The following is a 16,321-nucleotide window of genomic DNA, read 5'->3' on the forward strand; positions in this document are numbered from 1 at the left end:
GCAAGTTTCCAAGGGATACAACTTCCACGGGAAGTCGTCAAATATCCATTGCAGTGGAACAGCATTTGGAACAGCTCTGCTCGATCTCTGCCTCAACACTTACAGTGCGCATTAGTGGTCGGCACACATAGGCTTCCAGTGGAATTACACACTCAAAAGAAGAACAACAGGATTGACGAACGGTGTTGTAAATATATTTCATACTCTTTTATTGAACGTAATTCCACAATCAAAACCAAATGGGCAACATAAATAAAAATATAAGAACCGAATTTATTTTTTTGTTCGGATTAAATTGAATTTACATACTATTATTTTTACTCAGGCGCTTACATTTATCTAAAATGAAGGGAGGGTAATATGAAATATGGATGTTCTTCCGAGTATAGTTGACGAGAGGCCTCCTCCTCTGTTATTCCAGCCACCTCTGCAGATAAGCGCGTGCCAAACTTTGGCCCAAATCAGAGTCCCAGATTTTATCCCTCGTTGTCAGGGTCAAGTCACGCCTCCGAATGAGTTTCTTCGGCAGCTTTCTCCCCATTTTCCTACCCCCTTTTCTGGGTCATGGCTTCGGGCTCAGGGGATAACATTTCACTTTGCCAACGCTGCGAATGCGTAATGTTTACCTTTTTCGCTAGCCCCCAGCCCAATTTCTTTTCGTTATCTGTGCGTATTAGGACTCACCTGCCCCGCCCACCTTCGCAGGCTGGAGGGGCGAAAGTTTTCGGTGTCGCGTGTGGCTCACACGGCGTATGCGTTACGTGGGCCGACCGCATTGAGTATACGCCGCGTCGCCTGCCTGTGACAGGCGAAATCCACTCAAAAGCGCCGCTCACCTGCTCCCGCGCAGCGTTTAATATGAATTGAAACTGCGATCTGCTTGTGGCATTTATTTAATGGGAACGAAGACTGCCCGGAGGCGCGTTAAGCGAATTGCTAACCGTACCACAAAAAACCTCCTTTGCGGGCAACTCATAAGCCAGCAATGTTAACCCACGAAGGGGAGTAAATACTCGCCGAATACTGGTAAATCAAATTCAACATTCGGTGGGCTCGGATGAATTGAAAATGAAATCAATTTTAATGAAAATTAAATTGGCCTTACTACCCGAATAATTGTGAATATACAAAAAATTACTGGATGTACAAAATTTAATCTAAAAATTAATGGTCTCTAAATAAATTGGAAATTAAAATTGATAATAATTCAATTTATTTATACAGTTGCTAGTTGTAATTTCATAATATTCACCGAATCTTGCAAAATTTAATGTGATATTTGGTGCTTTGAGGAAGACAATAGATTGGAAATCAAATTATATGTACTCCCCTTTTGCACAATCACTACTCGAAAATTATCCTAAATATGTGAGTTTGAAAAGCCTTCTCCTGGCTTGCCAAACAGCATTCAAATATTTTTAGTGCACCATTCACGGCTCGTGTTACATCACTTAATTGATTTAATTCCCTTGACTGCTTGCATAAAAAGTTAGATAACTAAATATGCACAGAACATGTTGTTTAATTATTTTAGCAGCCACGCAAGTGCACAGGCGCTCTCAGCTTCTGTTTTTTGTATTTCATTTTTTCCTGCGAATAATTCACAAATTAGTTTTGGCGAAAGTTTCCATTCCGGGGGCTAAAAATAGCGGCACCGCCGTGGGGTTAAGAGCGCCGGGCGAGCGTGGGCATCAATGACGCAGGCGACTGCGGCAACAGGCAGGAAGCAAGCGAATCGGGCGGCGGGGCATGTGGCACGCAAGTCGCATATAGATGGCAAGGAGAAAAAACAAAGAAAGGCGGAAAATCGAAACGTCACCAGACACAAGCCCATCAACAAGCTGAAGATGTATTTGCGGGCCAGGCCTCCGCCGCCGCCTGTCCTCTTCCATTTCCATTTCCCGGGAAAGGCGGAAAAAGGACGCAGACAAAGCGGTTTATGCGTGGGTCGCCATGTCCGCGTTGATTGAAAGCCCTGCCTCAATCTGTCTCCCGCCCGCCCCCTGCGCCATTGTTTTGCTGCTCGCAGATGAAAAACACACGGAATAATAGCCCTTTACAAATACCAGGAAAATCATCTTTATCGGGCATATAAAGGTTTTCAAACAGCACTTCTGGGCCCAAGGGCCAGGCATTGAAAAAATGTTTTATTTTCCAGTCCCACTGTGGAGCGGACAAAAGTGGTTATTAACCTAGTTTTCGAAAACGTCGACAAAAGGTCTGCCAGTAAATGGAACTAAATGTAAAACCGCAAAAAGAGTTGGCTAGTAAACAGTTTATCTCTCACCTATTATTTGAAAAGGCTTTCGAAATTGGTGTCACAAAATTTAAACATATAAAATATGGGAAAGCGAAACTAAAAATAGAAGCAAGTGTAAATAAAGTACAGATAGAAAGGAGACAAATAATAAACGCATCCTATAGATACCTATTAAAAATGTCTAATAATAATCGGAAACTCATAGAGTGCTGTAATTGCAGAGGTGTCTAAAAGTGTACTCTGATATCTGGAAATCCCGTGGATAATCACCGAAAGCGGATGGGATAAAATTCGCAGCATACTTTTGGGCAGCAACCCACGTGATTTCAAACTCCCGTGGTTTTTCTCAGCGTACATCTCCGATAATGGCTTACTGCCGGGCAGATAAAGTTCGAATCTTCTAGTTCAACTAAATCACGGCATGAACCTGCTGCCTGTTCCGCCCAACCGCTTAGATAAACACGCCCACCCACACGCCCACCACCACCTACCCGAAGACACACACTCTCGCACACGGGTGTAGTGCAAAAATTGAGTTGACGCCTGGCAAGCAAACTTAAGCTGTCATCCACATGCCCGGCAAAGCGTCGGAAAAGCGAGGGAAAAGCGAGGGAAAAGCGGTACGAAAGCGGTGGAAAAGCGCGGGGGCAAGCACACATGCGAGGGTTGGGTGGCGATGGGCTCCACGAGGTCGGTTGGTGTCATGTTTACTCGCCGTTGCCACGCGACAACTTGTTGCACGTTCTGGCCCCAGTTCACTCCCCCTGCCCTCGATCCTGCGAGCGGCAGAAGGAAGCTCCGAGGAGGTCGCAGAGGAGGGGGAAAGCAGAAAGGGAAGCCAACTTCCATAGCCGAGTCCACAAGGAGCCTGGTGCCCCGCTCGCTACTCTAAACACTATCGAGCAGCCGAGCAAAATTATCTTTTTGAAGGCGGAATGCATATCAACAGGTTGTCAACAAGTTGATACCTTTCTTTTTAATCTGATAAGCCCTTGTTTGCAACGTATATTAACAGAAAGTGTGTTATTATTAGAAGGATATTTATTGTGTAACTTGTTAGGCCGCATTAGGGAAAGCCTTTCCGCTGAAGGCTTAAGGGATTTGCAGCCACTTATAAATGTGTCTGAAAGTGGGCAATTACTGCCATTCAAAGACGCAACCTCAAATAAGACAGGCTCTGGGATGTGAAGGATGCGCGATTACTTTACCTATTGCCTCACTATTACCTTAGCTTCCACCGAAGTCGTCTTGCCCCCGGGAAGGGTATCGCCAGGGAGGGCAAGGGCCACGCAATACCAACGAACACAGCCCAATCTCTTAATGATTTTAATTAACAAAGTTTGCCCCGTCACACGCTCACGCGAACTTGACCAGCTTGCGGCCACTCCGCCGGAGCAGCACCTTGCCCAGCGGCTGGCCGAAGCCCTCGAACTGCTGGTAGACATGCAGGCCCCGCACCACCGTCGCGTGCACCACGCCCCGCAGCCTCCGGCCCGCGTACGGGGTGGCCTTGGTGGCCGTGCAGAGCAGCTCCGGCCCCACGGTGAACTCCTCCTCGGGACTCCACACGCAGAAGTCCGCGTCGCAGCCCTCGGCGATGCGGCCCTTAGAGGCGGACAGCCCGCACAGCCGCGCCGGCTCCTGGCACATCAGCCGGTGGATGTCGGCCACAGTCAAGGTGGATCCTGCAAAATATGCATGAGTCAATTTGCCGGGAAAAAGCATGCGGAAAGCATTTGTTTCTGGCTTCTCAGTGGCTGAAATCTAACTCGGATTTGCGGTCTTCTCGCTGCTTCATCTTTCTCAATCGACGACGGCTTGCCTATTACCCCTATTTGCCTTTTATACCAGTATATATTTGATTTACTTATAGGCGTCTTCCATCAACGGCACACGAACTGTGACTTTAACTTAATTTGGGAACTCAATATCCAAGAAAAATGTTCGTTGCAGATGGATGCATTGGTTATCCCCAAGACTTAGTCTACAGAATATCATTTCACTTAACTAAGGGGCTAACTTTACGTCTTGTATGTGCCATTTATGATATTTATAAGTGTCTTACACGAGTTGATATTTAAATGAATTTAAGAGTTTAAGCAGCCCTTTAGCCCTTAGCCCTTTTATATATTATCTATCTTCTTATAGAAGTATTTAGTCAAAACTACACTTATTATACCCTTTACTCGTAGAGTAAAAAGTATACTAGATTTGACGGAAAGTATGTCAAATTTAGAAGGAAGCGGTAGGTGGCGTCCTAAAATATCGCTTTGCTGCTTATATATGTATCTCCATTTCCCCTTTGCTCCCCTAAGCTGAGTAACGGGTATCTGATAGTCGACGCACTCGACTATAGCTTTCTTCCTTGTTTTTCTTAATAAATTAGGGAGTTCAATCTGCAAAGAAAGCGTATCTTGCAGATGACTGGGTACAAAAAATAATCTAGTTTTGTCATTTAATTAAGGGTCTTTCTTTAGCCTTTTGTCAATTTAATCAAAGCTACAGGAATTGTTATTCAAAACAATTTAAGGGTCAAATCTCTAAGAACCCATATGTTGCAGATAAATGCCCCAAATCATGGGAATGATTTCAGTGATAGGAAATAAATTTGTTCTAGGTAAAGGTCTTACTCTAACCTGTTTCGTGATAATGAACTCAAAGCCAGAGGACTTCATTATAAAAATAAGCTTTTGTAAATGAATAAAAACCCTGAGCTGTGTGAGATATGTTGCATGTTTACCGATTCCAATTAGGACCTAAGGAGAGCACGTCTTCCGTGGGATTGGGCTCGTTTAAAATAGAACAGGGCTTCCCGGAGTTCTGGACAAGCACTCGTGTGCATTGTGAGTGCCCCCGCGGGTTCCCAGAAGCGAGTGGGCCCTGTCTGCTTTTGATGCTGCACAGATATATGCCCCAGCAGCTGCTGCACACGCCGCGTATGCTTGATATTTGCTATTCACTGCCCGGCAATCAGTGTTAATGAGCGGGGGTGCTGCACGGCTTACCCCGCTGATTGGCTGCCGTCCAGACGACCGGCAGGCTGAGCTGCAGCGAGTTGATGCCCGGCCAGGCCTTCAGGAAGTTGCCACGCCCCCTGCCGCAGGTGAGGGCGCGTGCGCCCGGCGTCGCCGGCGAGTGATCGCTGCCAATCATCCGGATGGCCCCGCCCAGCCGGAGAGCCGGCCAGAGGTGCTCCTGGTTGCGGCGCTCCCGAATCGGTGGCCATGTCTTGAACTCCGTCCCGCACTCGGGCACCTCCTCGGCCGCCAGGGCCAGATAGTGCGGACAGGTGTCCAGCGACAGGCTTCCGCCCTGCCGGCGGCACTCCTCCACCAGCGGCAGACATTGGCCGCAGCTCGCGTTCAGGATGTGGATGCAGCGCCCCGGGTGGCGCCGGGCCAGCCGGCAGAGCATCTGCGTCGCCGAAATCTCCATTTCGGGTGGCCGGGTGGCCAGGAAAGTACCGTACTCCCGCGGCGCCTCCTCGTCCGGCTGGATTTCGGTGGACAGCGGCAGCTCGGCGTGGACCTGTTGCAAGTGAAGAGGCAGGCACTTAATCAAGCAATTTCTTTCGACCCACAAAACATAAGATGAAATGTTGGGATCCACGCAGTTTCTTCGGATTCCTGCGCAGCGCCACGACCACTTCATATGCTATTTACTGTTTAAAATAATTCAGGTAAATAATAAAATAATTCGCGTAAAATGATAAATTTTAAAATAAATGAAAATAAATTAAACAAAATATAAATTGTTTCACTTTATGATATTAAAAAAATAAAGATTGGTTGTTTCTTTCTGATTCCTAATGGTGTATGGAAAGGGATTGAGTTCGTCCTGTAGTATTTTCTTTTTTTTATGAAAAAAATGATGTTTATTTGTAATACTATTTTACAAACTGATATAAAAATGTATTGTATTTTATCCTATGTAGTCTAAATTTTCTTTTAGACCGATGTCTTTAAAACTGAGAGGCTGGCTTGCTTAGAAACGAACGGACAGAGGGACGGACAGATGGACATGGCTAGATCGACTCGATCAAGAATATATACACCTTACGGAGTCGGAAACGTCTCCTTCACTGCGTTGCAAGCTTCTGACTGACACCATAATACCCTCTGGGAGGGTATAGGTAGAGGACGAGCTCAATCCCTTTCCAAACACATACGTAACTATACTAGCAAGGGATTTATAGATTTCTGTCAAAAAATTAACTCTCTGGTCCACTGTGCAGTAAAATATATAAAGTTCAGCTTTCTGGGCCACCTATCTGCGCTACCTGCCGCATTTGAAGTATTTTACTCACTGCTATAACAGCTTCGCCCTCCTCCTGATCCTTGTCCAGTCGGCAGAGCGCCTCCTCCAACTGAGCTTCGCTTACGGCGGGGAACTCCTGGGCGACGGGCGGGGCGGAGCCGCACAGGGTGCACTGCAGGCCCATGACACCGGCGGCCAGCAGGGGAGCCAGCTGATCCCCGTTTCCGGGAACGAGGCCGCCCCAGAAACCCACGTCCACGTAGATCTTGCCCCGTGCCGTCGCCGTCTTCGCCTTGAGCCCCGCCACACTCACAGTGGGCGGAGTGGCGTTGGTGGGTCGGTCGATGATGGTGGTGAAGCCGCCGGCCGCCGCCGCCTTGGTGGCCGTCACGAATCCCTCCCAGTCCTTCCGACCCGGCTCGTTGATGTGCACATTGGGATCAATCAGGCCCGGCATCAGGACCAGGTCGCCGAAATCGTACACCGACTCCGACTCTGTGTTGTACAGATAGGTGTTGACCTCCTGCGGGGAACACAGCACTAAGTAGGGGAGTCCAAAATGTCAAATACATATTATGGTGTGTAGGGTGGCCTTACCCCTCCGGATAATGCCCTCCGTGTCCACGATGATGCCGCCATGGATCAGCGAGTCGTGGCTGCCATCGCCCAGGAAAATTCGCCGGCTGAGGAACAACAGATCCATTCTAAAATCACCTGCCTACTGAGCGGGTTTCTTCTTCAGCTTTCTGGTCTACATATCTTTCTATTTTCGGAGATCGGAGAGTGCTTTCCGGCGAAGAGAGCGATTCTTACTTAAATACCCCTGAATGATACGTATTCGCTTGGGTAGTTCGGGCAGAGATCTTGTACAATGTACTGTATATTACATATACCAAAGAAATAGTTTCTAAAAAAATTAATTTAATTTAAAAGGGAGAAATAGATGAGAGCATTGTGATACATATCATTACTTAACATGATGTGAAGATTGTGCTTACGTTTTTTGGTTAAGGAACAACCTATCATATAGTTATATAAAATATAGAGAAGCAGTCCCATTTGCTAAAACCAAAAAGTATTAAAAATCCATACTAACAAGGATACAAATTAGCATACAAATTACAAAAAAAAACTCAGAAACATTTTTAACTAAAACTTATATCATACTACACATTTTTGGACACCAGATGATAACATGCAATAGATTTTTACTCCGTATGAAACGTGCTAAAAAGTATGCTACAAAATGTTTGTAATTAAAATTAACCTAGTAATACTGCTTATTTTTGGATACTATGCTGAAAGTGATTTTTTTTTTTTTTTTTTTTTTTTTTTTTTTAATTAACATCTTTATTTAATATAATCCAGGAACAGATCTAATTAAAGCCTTTAACCTAAATGTTTTCTTAAGTAAATAATCTCTTAATTATAAATTATAATTAGTTTTCAACTTGGTATATAGGAGTAGATTAAATTACGACTAGTTTCAAGTAAATAATATATTCATATTAGTCTCTTAGGAGCAGCCCAAAATGTCTTCTTTTGAGCCTGCGAATTGGGATAGCCCCCTGTAATCTCCGGGCTAGACGATTACGGTGGGCAGTTAGGCGGTCGTTGTACCTGCTTGAGAAGAACGATATTTGGTCTTCAACAAGACTCAGGTTTAGGTCATTGTGAAGCGTTTGGCCGCTAACGAACCACTCACAGCCAGTGATTTGTCTTAATGTTTTGTTCTGGACGGTTTGGAAACGTTTTCGGTGGGACGCAGCCGCCACTCCCCAAATTTGGATTCCATATCTCCAAGTTGGTGCGATGATTTGTTGATAAATGTGCCGCTTGCATCTTAGAGATAGTTTGCTTTTCTTGTTTAGCATCCAGAATAATTGGTTCCGCTTTAGGTTGCACATTTTGACGACTCTGGCAATATGTTCTCGGAAGGTTAAGCGTTTGTCCAGTGTGAGGCCTAGGTATTTCGCCTTAGTCGCTTGCTCTATGTCCACATTATTAATGTGGACCACCGGAGTTGTTTTTCGGCGTAACGTAAAGCAAACGTTTACGCATTTGCTGAAAGTGATAAAAACAAAAAATATATCATGAAAGGTAGAGAGTTCTGTGTAAATAAAATAAATTCATTGATCTTTGCTTATAAAACTCCTATTAAACGTGCAAAAAAGTATGCTACAAAGAGTCCTGCCAAATACTAAAAAGAGTTCATTTTACATGTGGTATTTTTCGAATGCTCTCGGGATCCGTTCCCAAATCCTTCTTAGCGCCTCAAAACTCGGGCTATCCCGTTGAGTAATTGAATTCGCCACGCAACTTTGGCAGCTCACCTTCCGTTTGCCGCCCGCTTTTTGGCTTATTAAAAACTAGAGCGGAAAAACAAGACGAAAAACCTCTGTTGACCCACAGCGAAAAGGCCAAAATCTGCTTAATGAAAAGCTAGCCCCCACGCACACCCTTGCGTACACACGAGCATGTGTGTGCCTCGCCGCTTTGGAGGGTGAAACGTGTGCCCAACTTTATTAAAGTGCTGTGCACAACTTTCGAGCGATTGCTGTTTTTTGTGCTTGTCGGATTTATTTTGTGTTTGCTTAATTTGTGAAAAATATTTTAATTGGTGGCGCCACCCAGTGGGAGCTTAGCAAACCGAAAAAGAGGCGTTCGGCAAACGGCAAAAGCAACAGTAAAACAACAGCAAAAACAGCAGCAAAAACAACAGCAAAAACACCAGTAACAACAGCAACAACGGCAAAAACAACGGCAAAGGCAACAGCAACAGCAAAAGCAAGACAAAAGGCGCAAGCGAAAGCGAAAACGAAAAAGCAGACGAAAATGAAACCGAAACCAATAACGAGGCGCAACGAGACGCATACATACACGCCGAACTGCCTCCGTCTGCGTGTGTGCGCCGGTGTGCGTGCCAGTGTGCGAGGGGGAGGGAGAGAGGGCACGAGCGAGTGAGCGGGAAGACGAATGCAGCGGACGAGCCGAGTGCCGAAAAAAAAACATTCCACTTGTTGTTGCTGCTGCACTGCGAGAAATTCGCTAGAGATCTTAATTTTCGTAAGTATACTTTTTCAGTTAGTTAGCTTACTCATTTAGTTAAACTAACTTATTGCTTAGTAAATGTGATACAATTTCCATATATATATTTCAAGTTGTAAGGAAAACCACACAAATCTGTTTTACTTGCAGTTTTTGCTTAGGGAAATTCTAGCCTTAAACAGTTTTTAAATTGGTTTTGAAAACAACTCTTGTTCATTTCAGGTAAGTAAAAGCGCTTTCTTCTTTTTTGTTTTGATTAATTTTTGTGAAAACGAATCCAACCCATTGACTTACTAACTTCTCGTTGAACATAGAATAATTGCTAACATACTTTAAAAATGTTCTAAAAATAATTATGTAAAATATACATTAGAGCGGTCCAGAAAAACAAATATTGTTATCACCCCTTCGCATGATTTTTTTTTTTTTTAATTTTTCCATTCATTAACGTTCATAACGTTTTCATAAAAATTACTCATACGACATGTATGCCAGCCAGGCAAAGGGACCTTAGTGTTTGCCAACTAATAAAACTTTTGAACTTAAAAATAAAAAAGTGTATTTCAATTGTATATATTTGCTGATGAAGGCGATAGTCGAAGCTTATTTAATTGCGTTTCGAAATATATTAATCTACCTAAAAATGTCTGTACAAAATAAATTATAGCTCTAACATATGTCCTAAATATGTATGTTCGCCGCACACGCACAGTCTTTTTCTAACATGTATTTAAATACTGAAAAATAATCTTCTCATCGGCATTATTGAATAGTTCTTCAAAACTTATAAGATGCATACCGCTTATAAGTCACACATCAGTATGTAGCTAGTAGATACATTTCCATCTTCATACCTTTTTTAATTTATGTATGTATGTTTGGTTTAATGTTAGGGAAGCTTATTAAATGGTCCCAATTTAATTTAAAAAATGTAACTTAGGATAAAATGATTAGCTCAATAGTGATAATAATAATGCTACCAAAAATTCGATTCTCTTGGTCATTTGTTAATTTTTAAACCTTCAATATTTGTAATGTAAATTCTGCTGCCCGTTTGTCCAACTTCAAACCTTTCAAATTAAAAGAAAAGAGAGGCGATTTTTAAGTTCGTTTTTTCAATATATTCGAGAGGTCGAAACACACTGCCTCCCGTTTCTCGCAGTGCGCTCCGTCGGACGCTGTTGCTGCTGCTGCGTCTGCCGCTGCTGCTGGCAGATACACACGGACGCTTAACACGCACACAAGCGGAGCGATGATGAGGCTGCAACGCCAGGACCCCGCCCCGCCCCGCCCCGCCCGCTCCCCTTTCCGCCCCGCAGCCGCCGAAGTTCGGGCCAGGACTCGGATCCTGTCGGCTGCCGCTGGCGCTGTTGCTGCCGCCGCTCGGCTGGCAGACTCGCGTTCATTCTCGTGCTCATCGTCGTCGCTGCTGGCCGCACACATCCTCGGATCGAGTCGAGTCCTCAGAGTCCTCCGAGTCCTGCGAGTCCTGCGAGTGCCAGCCTCTGCGAGCCAGGATTCACTGCTCTTGGGGCAGCAACGCGACAACAAGTTGAACTCGGCTCGAGCGGAGCCACCGACCACCGACCATCGACCACCGAGCACCGACCATCGCCATCAGCACCTGGCCATAAGCACCTGGCGCTAATCCGTCGCTATTAACACCACGCTCAAATAACAACCAGTCCTGAGTCCGGTTAGCGCGACTCCCGCGTCCAGTGAATTCCAGCGCCGCTGTCCATGGTAACTCGAAGTGTACACCCCCTATGAGCAGAGGTACCCAGATACTCGAATCCCCAAATCGCCTGTTGTGCTCTGATCTGTTTTTTCGGTTTGTTGCACGGCCCATAAAAAGTGAGCATAGAGGGCTGATAAAAGTTGTTGCCGATTTTTTGTGATGGTGCTGGGAGCGCATTAAAATCGTGTAAAAGTCATGCAGCACGTTTACCCCGGGTCGAGTCCCCTTTTTCAGATGGTTCGTATTCGCAAGTGGCAGGGAAAACAAAGTGCTGCAAAATCATAAATTCGATTGGGCGGCCACGCGGGGAATTTGTCAGTTTTTACGACCGGTCAGTGGGCTCCGGGGGTGTTAATTGAAAAGAATATGGGCGGCGGCCCCCTGCGGCGGCAGCCTGATTGATGCCATTGTCAGGCGGGGCGGTGTCGAATGTCCTTGTGCGGATAATTGCCGGATTAGGCGGTATTTTCATATTGACTCTGGCAGCCCCTTGATCTGCCCTGAATGATGGCTGGCCATGTTTGCACTGCGCCCGCGGGCGGAAACCGAGTGAAAGAACTGCATAGAGCGGGCAAAACCGCCAATTTACACATCTGGCGTAATTAAACCATCGAAAAGTGCACACTAGTACGCCATAAATAGTACAACGTAGAGATAGAGGTTACCTTGGCACACTGGGACCTCGCACGAATCCGAAAGATACAGATACAATGCAGGCTCTGCTCCCCATCCCGATTTTGCCCATTCGATTCGGCGGAATTAATTGCCTTTGAAACCAATTTTTTTCCTTTTTTTTCCGGTGCCATCAAAGCAAAGCAAAGAATCGCAAAGCGGAGCGAAAATAAATAAATAAAATCGTAAAACTCAGCAGAAAGTAATAAAATAAGAGCGGACACGTTCCACGAAAGCCCGGAGGAGGAAGCCAAAGTGTCAAGTAAGCAAGCATTTAATTTTGATTTATTATTAATTTTCACACGCCCACACGAGCAACAGATAGCGGGGTGATGGGTGGGATGGCTCTGAGGCTGGGTGGCCGCAGGCCGGGAGGCTGGGCGCTGGGTGGCCCGCCCACTTGACGGCTTAATGCTGGTTATTATTTTCACCGTTTGCCGTTGCCACCTGCAGCCATCCAATGAATAATGCAAAAGAAAAATGAAGGAAGGCCGGCCGACCAGCCGTCCAGTCGACGCGGGACAAAGGACGGCAAACGAGCGGGCAAATTATTGTAATTACTATTTTCCATTAGCAGCGAATTTTCGGCATTTTCCCAAAACCGTAAAAAAGGTAAAGGGCGGACGGTCGGCGGCGACAGAGACAAGAAACAAAAAGGAGGCAAAAGGCCGAAATGAAAACGAAAGTGGCGCAAAGTTGTGAAATACGTGCGTTTATTTGCGTAAAAACTTGCACTGTTTTTCCTGCCGCTTTCCTTTCCCTTTCGTCCCCCGCCCGGCCAGTCATAAAAGGCACCGCGCACTGGGGATTTAGTTGGCAAAGGATAAAGGCAGTGCGGACTCCGCATCCTTCCATCGGCGGGCATCCTTGTGTGCGGCTTAAATTTGGTGCCTAGAACAAGTTTTAATCCAGCTTTCGCAGCGCTCTTCGCAGCCGCCTGCCCGGGTCGCTCGGCACTATAATCAGAAACATCGATGCAGTCGGGGTCCACCGCGCCGATCGCCAAAAGGTCAGTTCTCCCAAATTCGAAACTCCCTCTTGAGAACCTAACAAATCACCTTAGGCTTGAAATAGGATTGAAATGCAATTTTAGGTGTCTAAAAGTATGCAATGCGCTTGTGTTCACTGCTAACCGAGCTTAAAATGTATAGCTGCATACTTTTCGGCACCAAAATTACTTTTGATTTTAATGAAATCCCTATTCTGGCAATACACTAAACCACAAAACAATCCAGGGAAACGGTCTGTCTTAAAACTCCTCTATTGCTCACCAAAATATTGAAAGACCGACCAAAGCTTATGCCGGGAGTGAATAGAACAAAGTTGAGCAGTCCAAATATTATCAGAAAGTTTCCTAGGAACCTAAACAATATGTGGTACAAACGAAATTAAAAACCCTAGCTTTAAAAAGCATAGATTTAAGATATCTCTACAATAGGTGTAAAAATGAGTTAAAGTCATTGCAAAGTGACTTTCGTCGACGTGTCTAAAAGTATGCCTTAAATAAATACAATCCTAATGGTCTTGTAAGGTTAAGTAGGGTGCTGTGAGGTCGAATCTCCATCTTCTTCGCTCTGATGCGGAGTTAGTCGAGTATTACTTGCCGCCATTCTTGGGGGCTGTTGCTTTTTCTGTTTCTTTTTGGGCCGCTCGAATTGTTGTTTTGTTTTATGTTTATTTTTATATGGCCGCTTGCCTTTGTTGCCCTGCCTCGCTCCTTTCTTTTAATGATGCTCGCTTGAGCCCAAGGCTTTAATTGTATTGATTAAATGCTTAATTGTGTTGCCAGGCAATGCTCGAGACAAAAGCCAAAGCCGAGCCATGGCTCAAGTCCCAAGAAGATAGAATAAAAAGTATACGCAGTGTGTACAGGAAGGGGGAGGAGAGCCGGCTTCAAGGAGACGAAGAGGCGGTGAAAAAACGCATTTAATTGTTATTAACAAGCGCACATTAATTACAATGATAAAAGCTGGACTGGGCATCCCTTTCGCCCGCCGTCCCTGGCGTTCACTATAATTAGTTGGCCAAGACGCTCAGCTGTTTAATTAAAACTAATAGAGTTCCTAGTCGTCCTGGTCTCCGCTCTCCACTCTTCACTCTCCGTTCTCCACTCTCCGTGCTCCTTTCCACGCCCCGACAATCCAATCCAATCCGAGTTGAGGCCAATCCGAACGTGAAACAATTAACGTGCAGGACCAACAAGGACGCTGCCCAGATGACAATGACAATGCCAATCCAAGAACAATGCCAAGGCGACAGCAGCAAGCAAAGCACCACCGCACCGCCAGAACCACTGACGGCAACAACAGCAGCAACAGCAGCACCACCAACAACGGCGACACCACCCACAGCAACTAATGCAAACAATGCCAAACAACAACTGGCGAAACAGCAACCGAGCCGAAAGGGAAGGCTAATCGAAGCACCAGGAAACAATGCCATGCATACCCTTGAGGACGTAATATTCCCATAAAATATATTTGGGTTAAGTGAATAGATCCTATTAAGTAAGTGGAATTAGTGGAGGGCTGCTCGGTAATCCCCGGGGTATTGAAGCCACTTCAAAGGGTGTTTAATATATGTTGGGCTAAGTAGTATTAATTAATGGTAGCATACTTTCAGACACCTTTATGAGTGATTTCTGGCCACAAGCCGTTTGCAATTTCCATTTGTTTTGCAACCTTTACTCAGGGGTCTAAAATAATAGTTTGGCTCAAAAATCTTTAAGAAATAGAGGTTTTTTAAAAAAGGTACCTAAGAGTATACTACTGTAAAGTCCGAAGTATGATCTTTTCTCAGCACACTTTCGGGGATCATTTTAAGCAGATTGAAATCTCTAAAGATTTCCCTTTAAAATCCTTACAAGTTATTTTGCTCAACTAGCTACTTTACAGCCTTTGTGGCTGCAAGCTCATAACTTAAAAGTGTAAATTAATAGTTAAGCCACAAGTCCATAAAGAAATACAGATAGCTTGAAATGGTAACGTAAGTCCGAAGAAGGAGTTATCCCTGTTGATAGCATACTTTCAGGGGCCCTTTTAGGCGGATTGAAATCTCAATTAGTTCCGAGGCGCTCCAGACCTGCCATCCCTTTTCCAGGGTAGCAAGCCCAGGCAAGGAAGGGCATAAACAGCTGCGTTCTGCTGGCCAAGTTGTAGTTGGACCAAGATTTGCCGACAGATAGATATTTATGGACTGCCAGAGCCTGGCACCCCCATCCCAGACCCCACTTCCTTCCCGGTGGCCTGGTGCTAACGTCTGTCTGTGGTCTGCGTAGTTGGACAAGGTGTCTGGCTGAAGATGGTCAGGAGATTCAGTCGCCGCCTTTCGTGTCCGTCGCCTGCCACTGAGCTCCTTAGCTGACGTCTTTTGGCTTTAACGTAATTAGGCTTTAACTTTGGGAGCTGAGCGCATTAGCGTTAAGTAAATTTCCCGGCATTTATGATGGCGGCCAAATGGAAATGGAAGTTTCCCATTGCGCAGAGGCGTTTCGGCGACCTTAATTGCGGCCTGGATGTGGTTTGGTAATTGTCATGTCAGGCGGATGTACGCATGATGATGAAAAATAACACTCATGGCATGGCTAAACGAGTGGCAAAGCGATTCGACCCCACGGATGGCGGTGTTATATCATTAAAGTGGGCTGGCCTAGCAGTAAACGGACGAGTTCCAATGGCTTTAATAAATTCGTAGTCCGCTATTAGAATTTTACAATTTGACATTTTATTGAGTGATCGAATAGTCGAGAGTAACAAAGATGTTTTTAGGGCAACAATCATTTGGTATCCAAAAGTCAAATTGATTGATTTCCCTACCTAAAACACCTTTATTGACCTAAGACTCTAGTGATTATTTTTGGCATTGCCCAAGGAAGGTCTTCAAAAATAATGAAGATCTAGGGGAAAGGCTATATGGAAACTAAACAAAAATCAAGAAAGGAGTATTATTATAACAATTTTAAAGCGACTGTAAACCGTTGCAGGCTCTGGTGCAACCATCGATGACGTTTAAAAGTAAACCATGAATTTTGGGAATTTTTCGTGGGTTCTATTCCCATAATCCTAGTTCCTCCCACGCTTAGACTATGAATTTGGGGAGTGTTTTGTGAGCTTTGGTCCCATAATCCTGGCCTCCATTAGCACCTCCTTACGCACGTTCCGCTCCGTGTCGCACTGCTTTCCCTCCGATCGACTGTCGTGCTAAAGCAGTGCATAGCCGGGCTCACGTAAGACGGACTTTAACCGGGGATATTGACAGGACCTTTGAACACCTTCGACGTCCGGCGATGTGGGAGGACACGGACATGGAAATGGACATGGACAGGGACAGGAACAGGGACAGGAGCA

General features: G+C 45.2%; 2 protein-coding genes across 2 annotated transcripts in view; one reads left to right on the top strand and one right to left on the bottom strand.

The window, feature by feature from the left end:
- Positions 1-3,298: 3,298 nt before the first annotated feature.
- LOC108035756 (allantoinase) lies at positions 3,299-7,220 on the bottom strand. The gene is made up of 4 exons (XM_017111454.3): positions 7,115-7,220; positions 6,567-7,057; positions 5,266-5,788; positions 3,299-3,945 (listed from the first exon to the last, which is right to left on the bottom strand). The coding sequence occupies exons 1-4, from the start codon at positions 7,218-7,220 to the stop codon at positions 3,617-3,619; spliced, it is 1,449 nt and encodes a 482-aa protein (XP_016966943.1). The 3' UTR covers positions 3,299-3,616.
- A 3,841-nt stretch (positions 7,221-11,061) lies between these two features.
- The window catches only part of LOC108033230 (pneumococcal serine-rich repeat protein), a 37,644-nt gene continuing 32,384 nt past the window's right edge, over positions 11,062-16,321 (top strand). The window contains exons 1-2 of the mRNA XM_017107497.3: positions 11,062-11,308; positions 12,115-12,237. The gene's annotated coding sequence lies outside the window, so the exon portion shown is untranslated. The remainder of the gene's footprint in view (positions 11,309-12,114; positions 12,238-16,321) is intronic.

This window comes from Drosophila biarmipes, chromosome X, assembly GCF_025231255.1.
Source record: "Drosophila biarmipes strain raj3 chromosome X, RU_DBia_V1.1, whole genome shotgun sequence".
In the NCBI taxonomy this organism is placed as follows: domain Eukaryota; kingdom Metazoa; phylum Arthropoda; class Insecta; order Diptera; family Drosophilidae; genus Drosophila; species Drosophila biarmipes.

Bases quoted from the DNA above. Each gene is read 5' to 3' on its own strand.
- LOC108035756 (XM_017111454.3), bottom strand. From the start codon at position 7,220: ATGGATCTGTTGTTCCTCAGCCGGCGAATTTTCCTGGGCGATGGCAGC. The intron at 5,789-6,566 runs GTGAGTAAAATA...CACTTGCAACAG, and splicing joins AGGGCGAAGCTGTTATAGCA to GTCCACGCCGAGCTGCCGCT. The intron at 3,946-5,265 runs GTAAGCCGTGCA...CATATTTTGCAG, and splicing joins GACGGCAGCCAATCAGCGGG to GATCCACCTTGACTGTGGCC.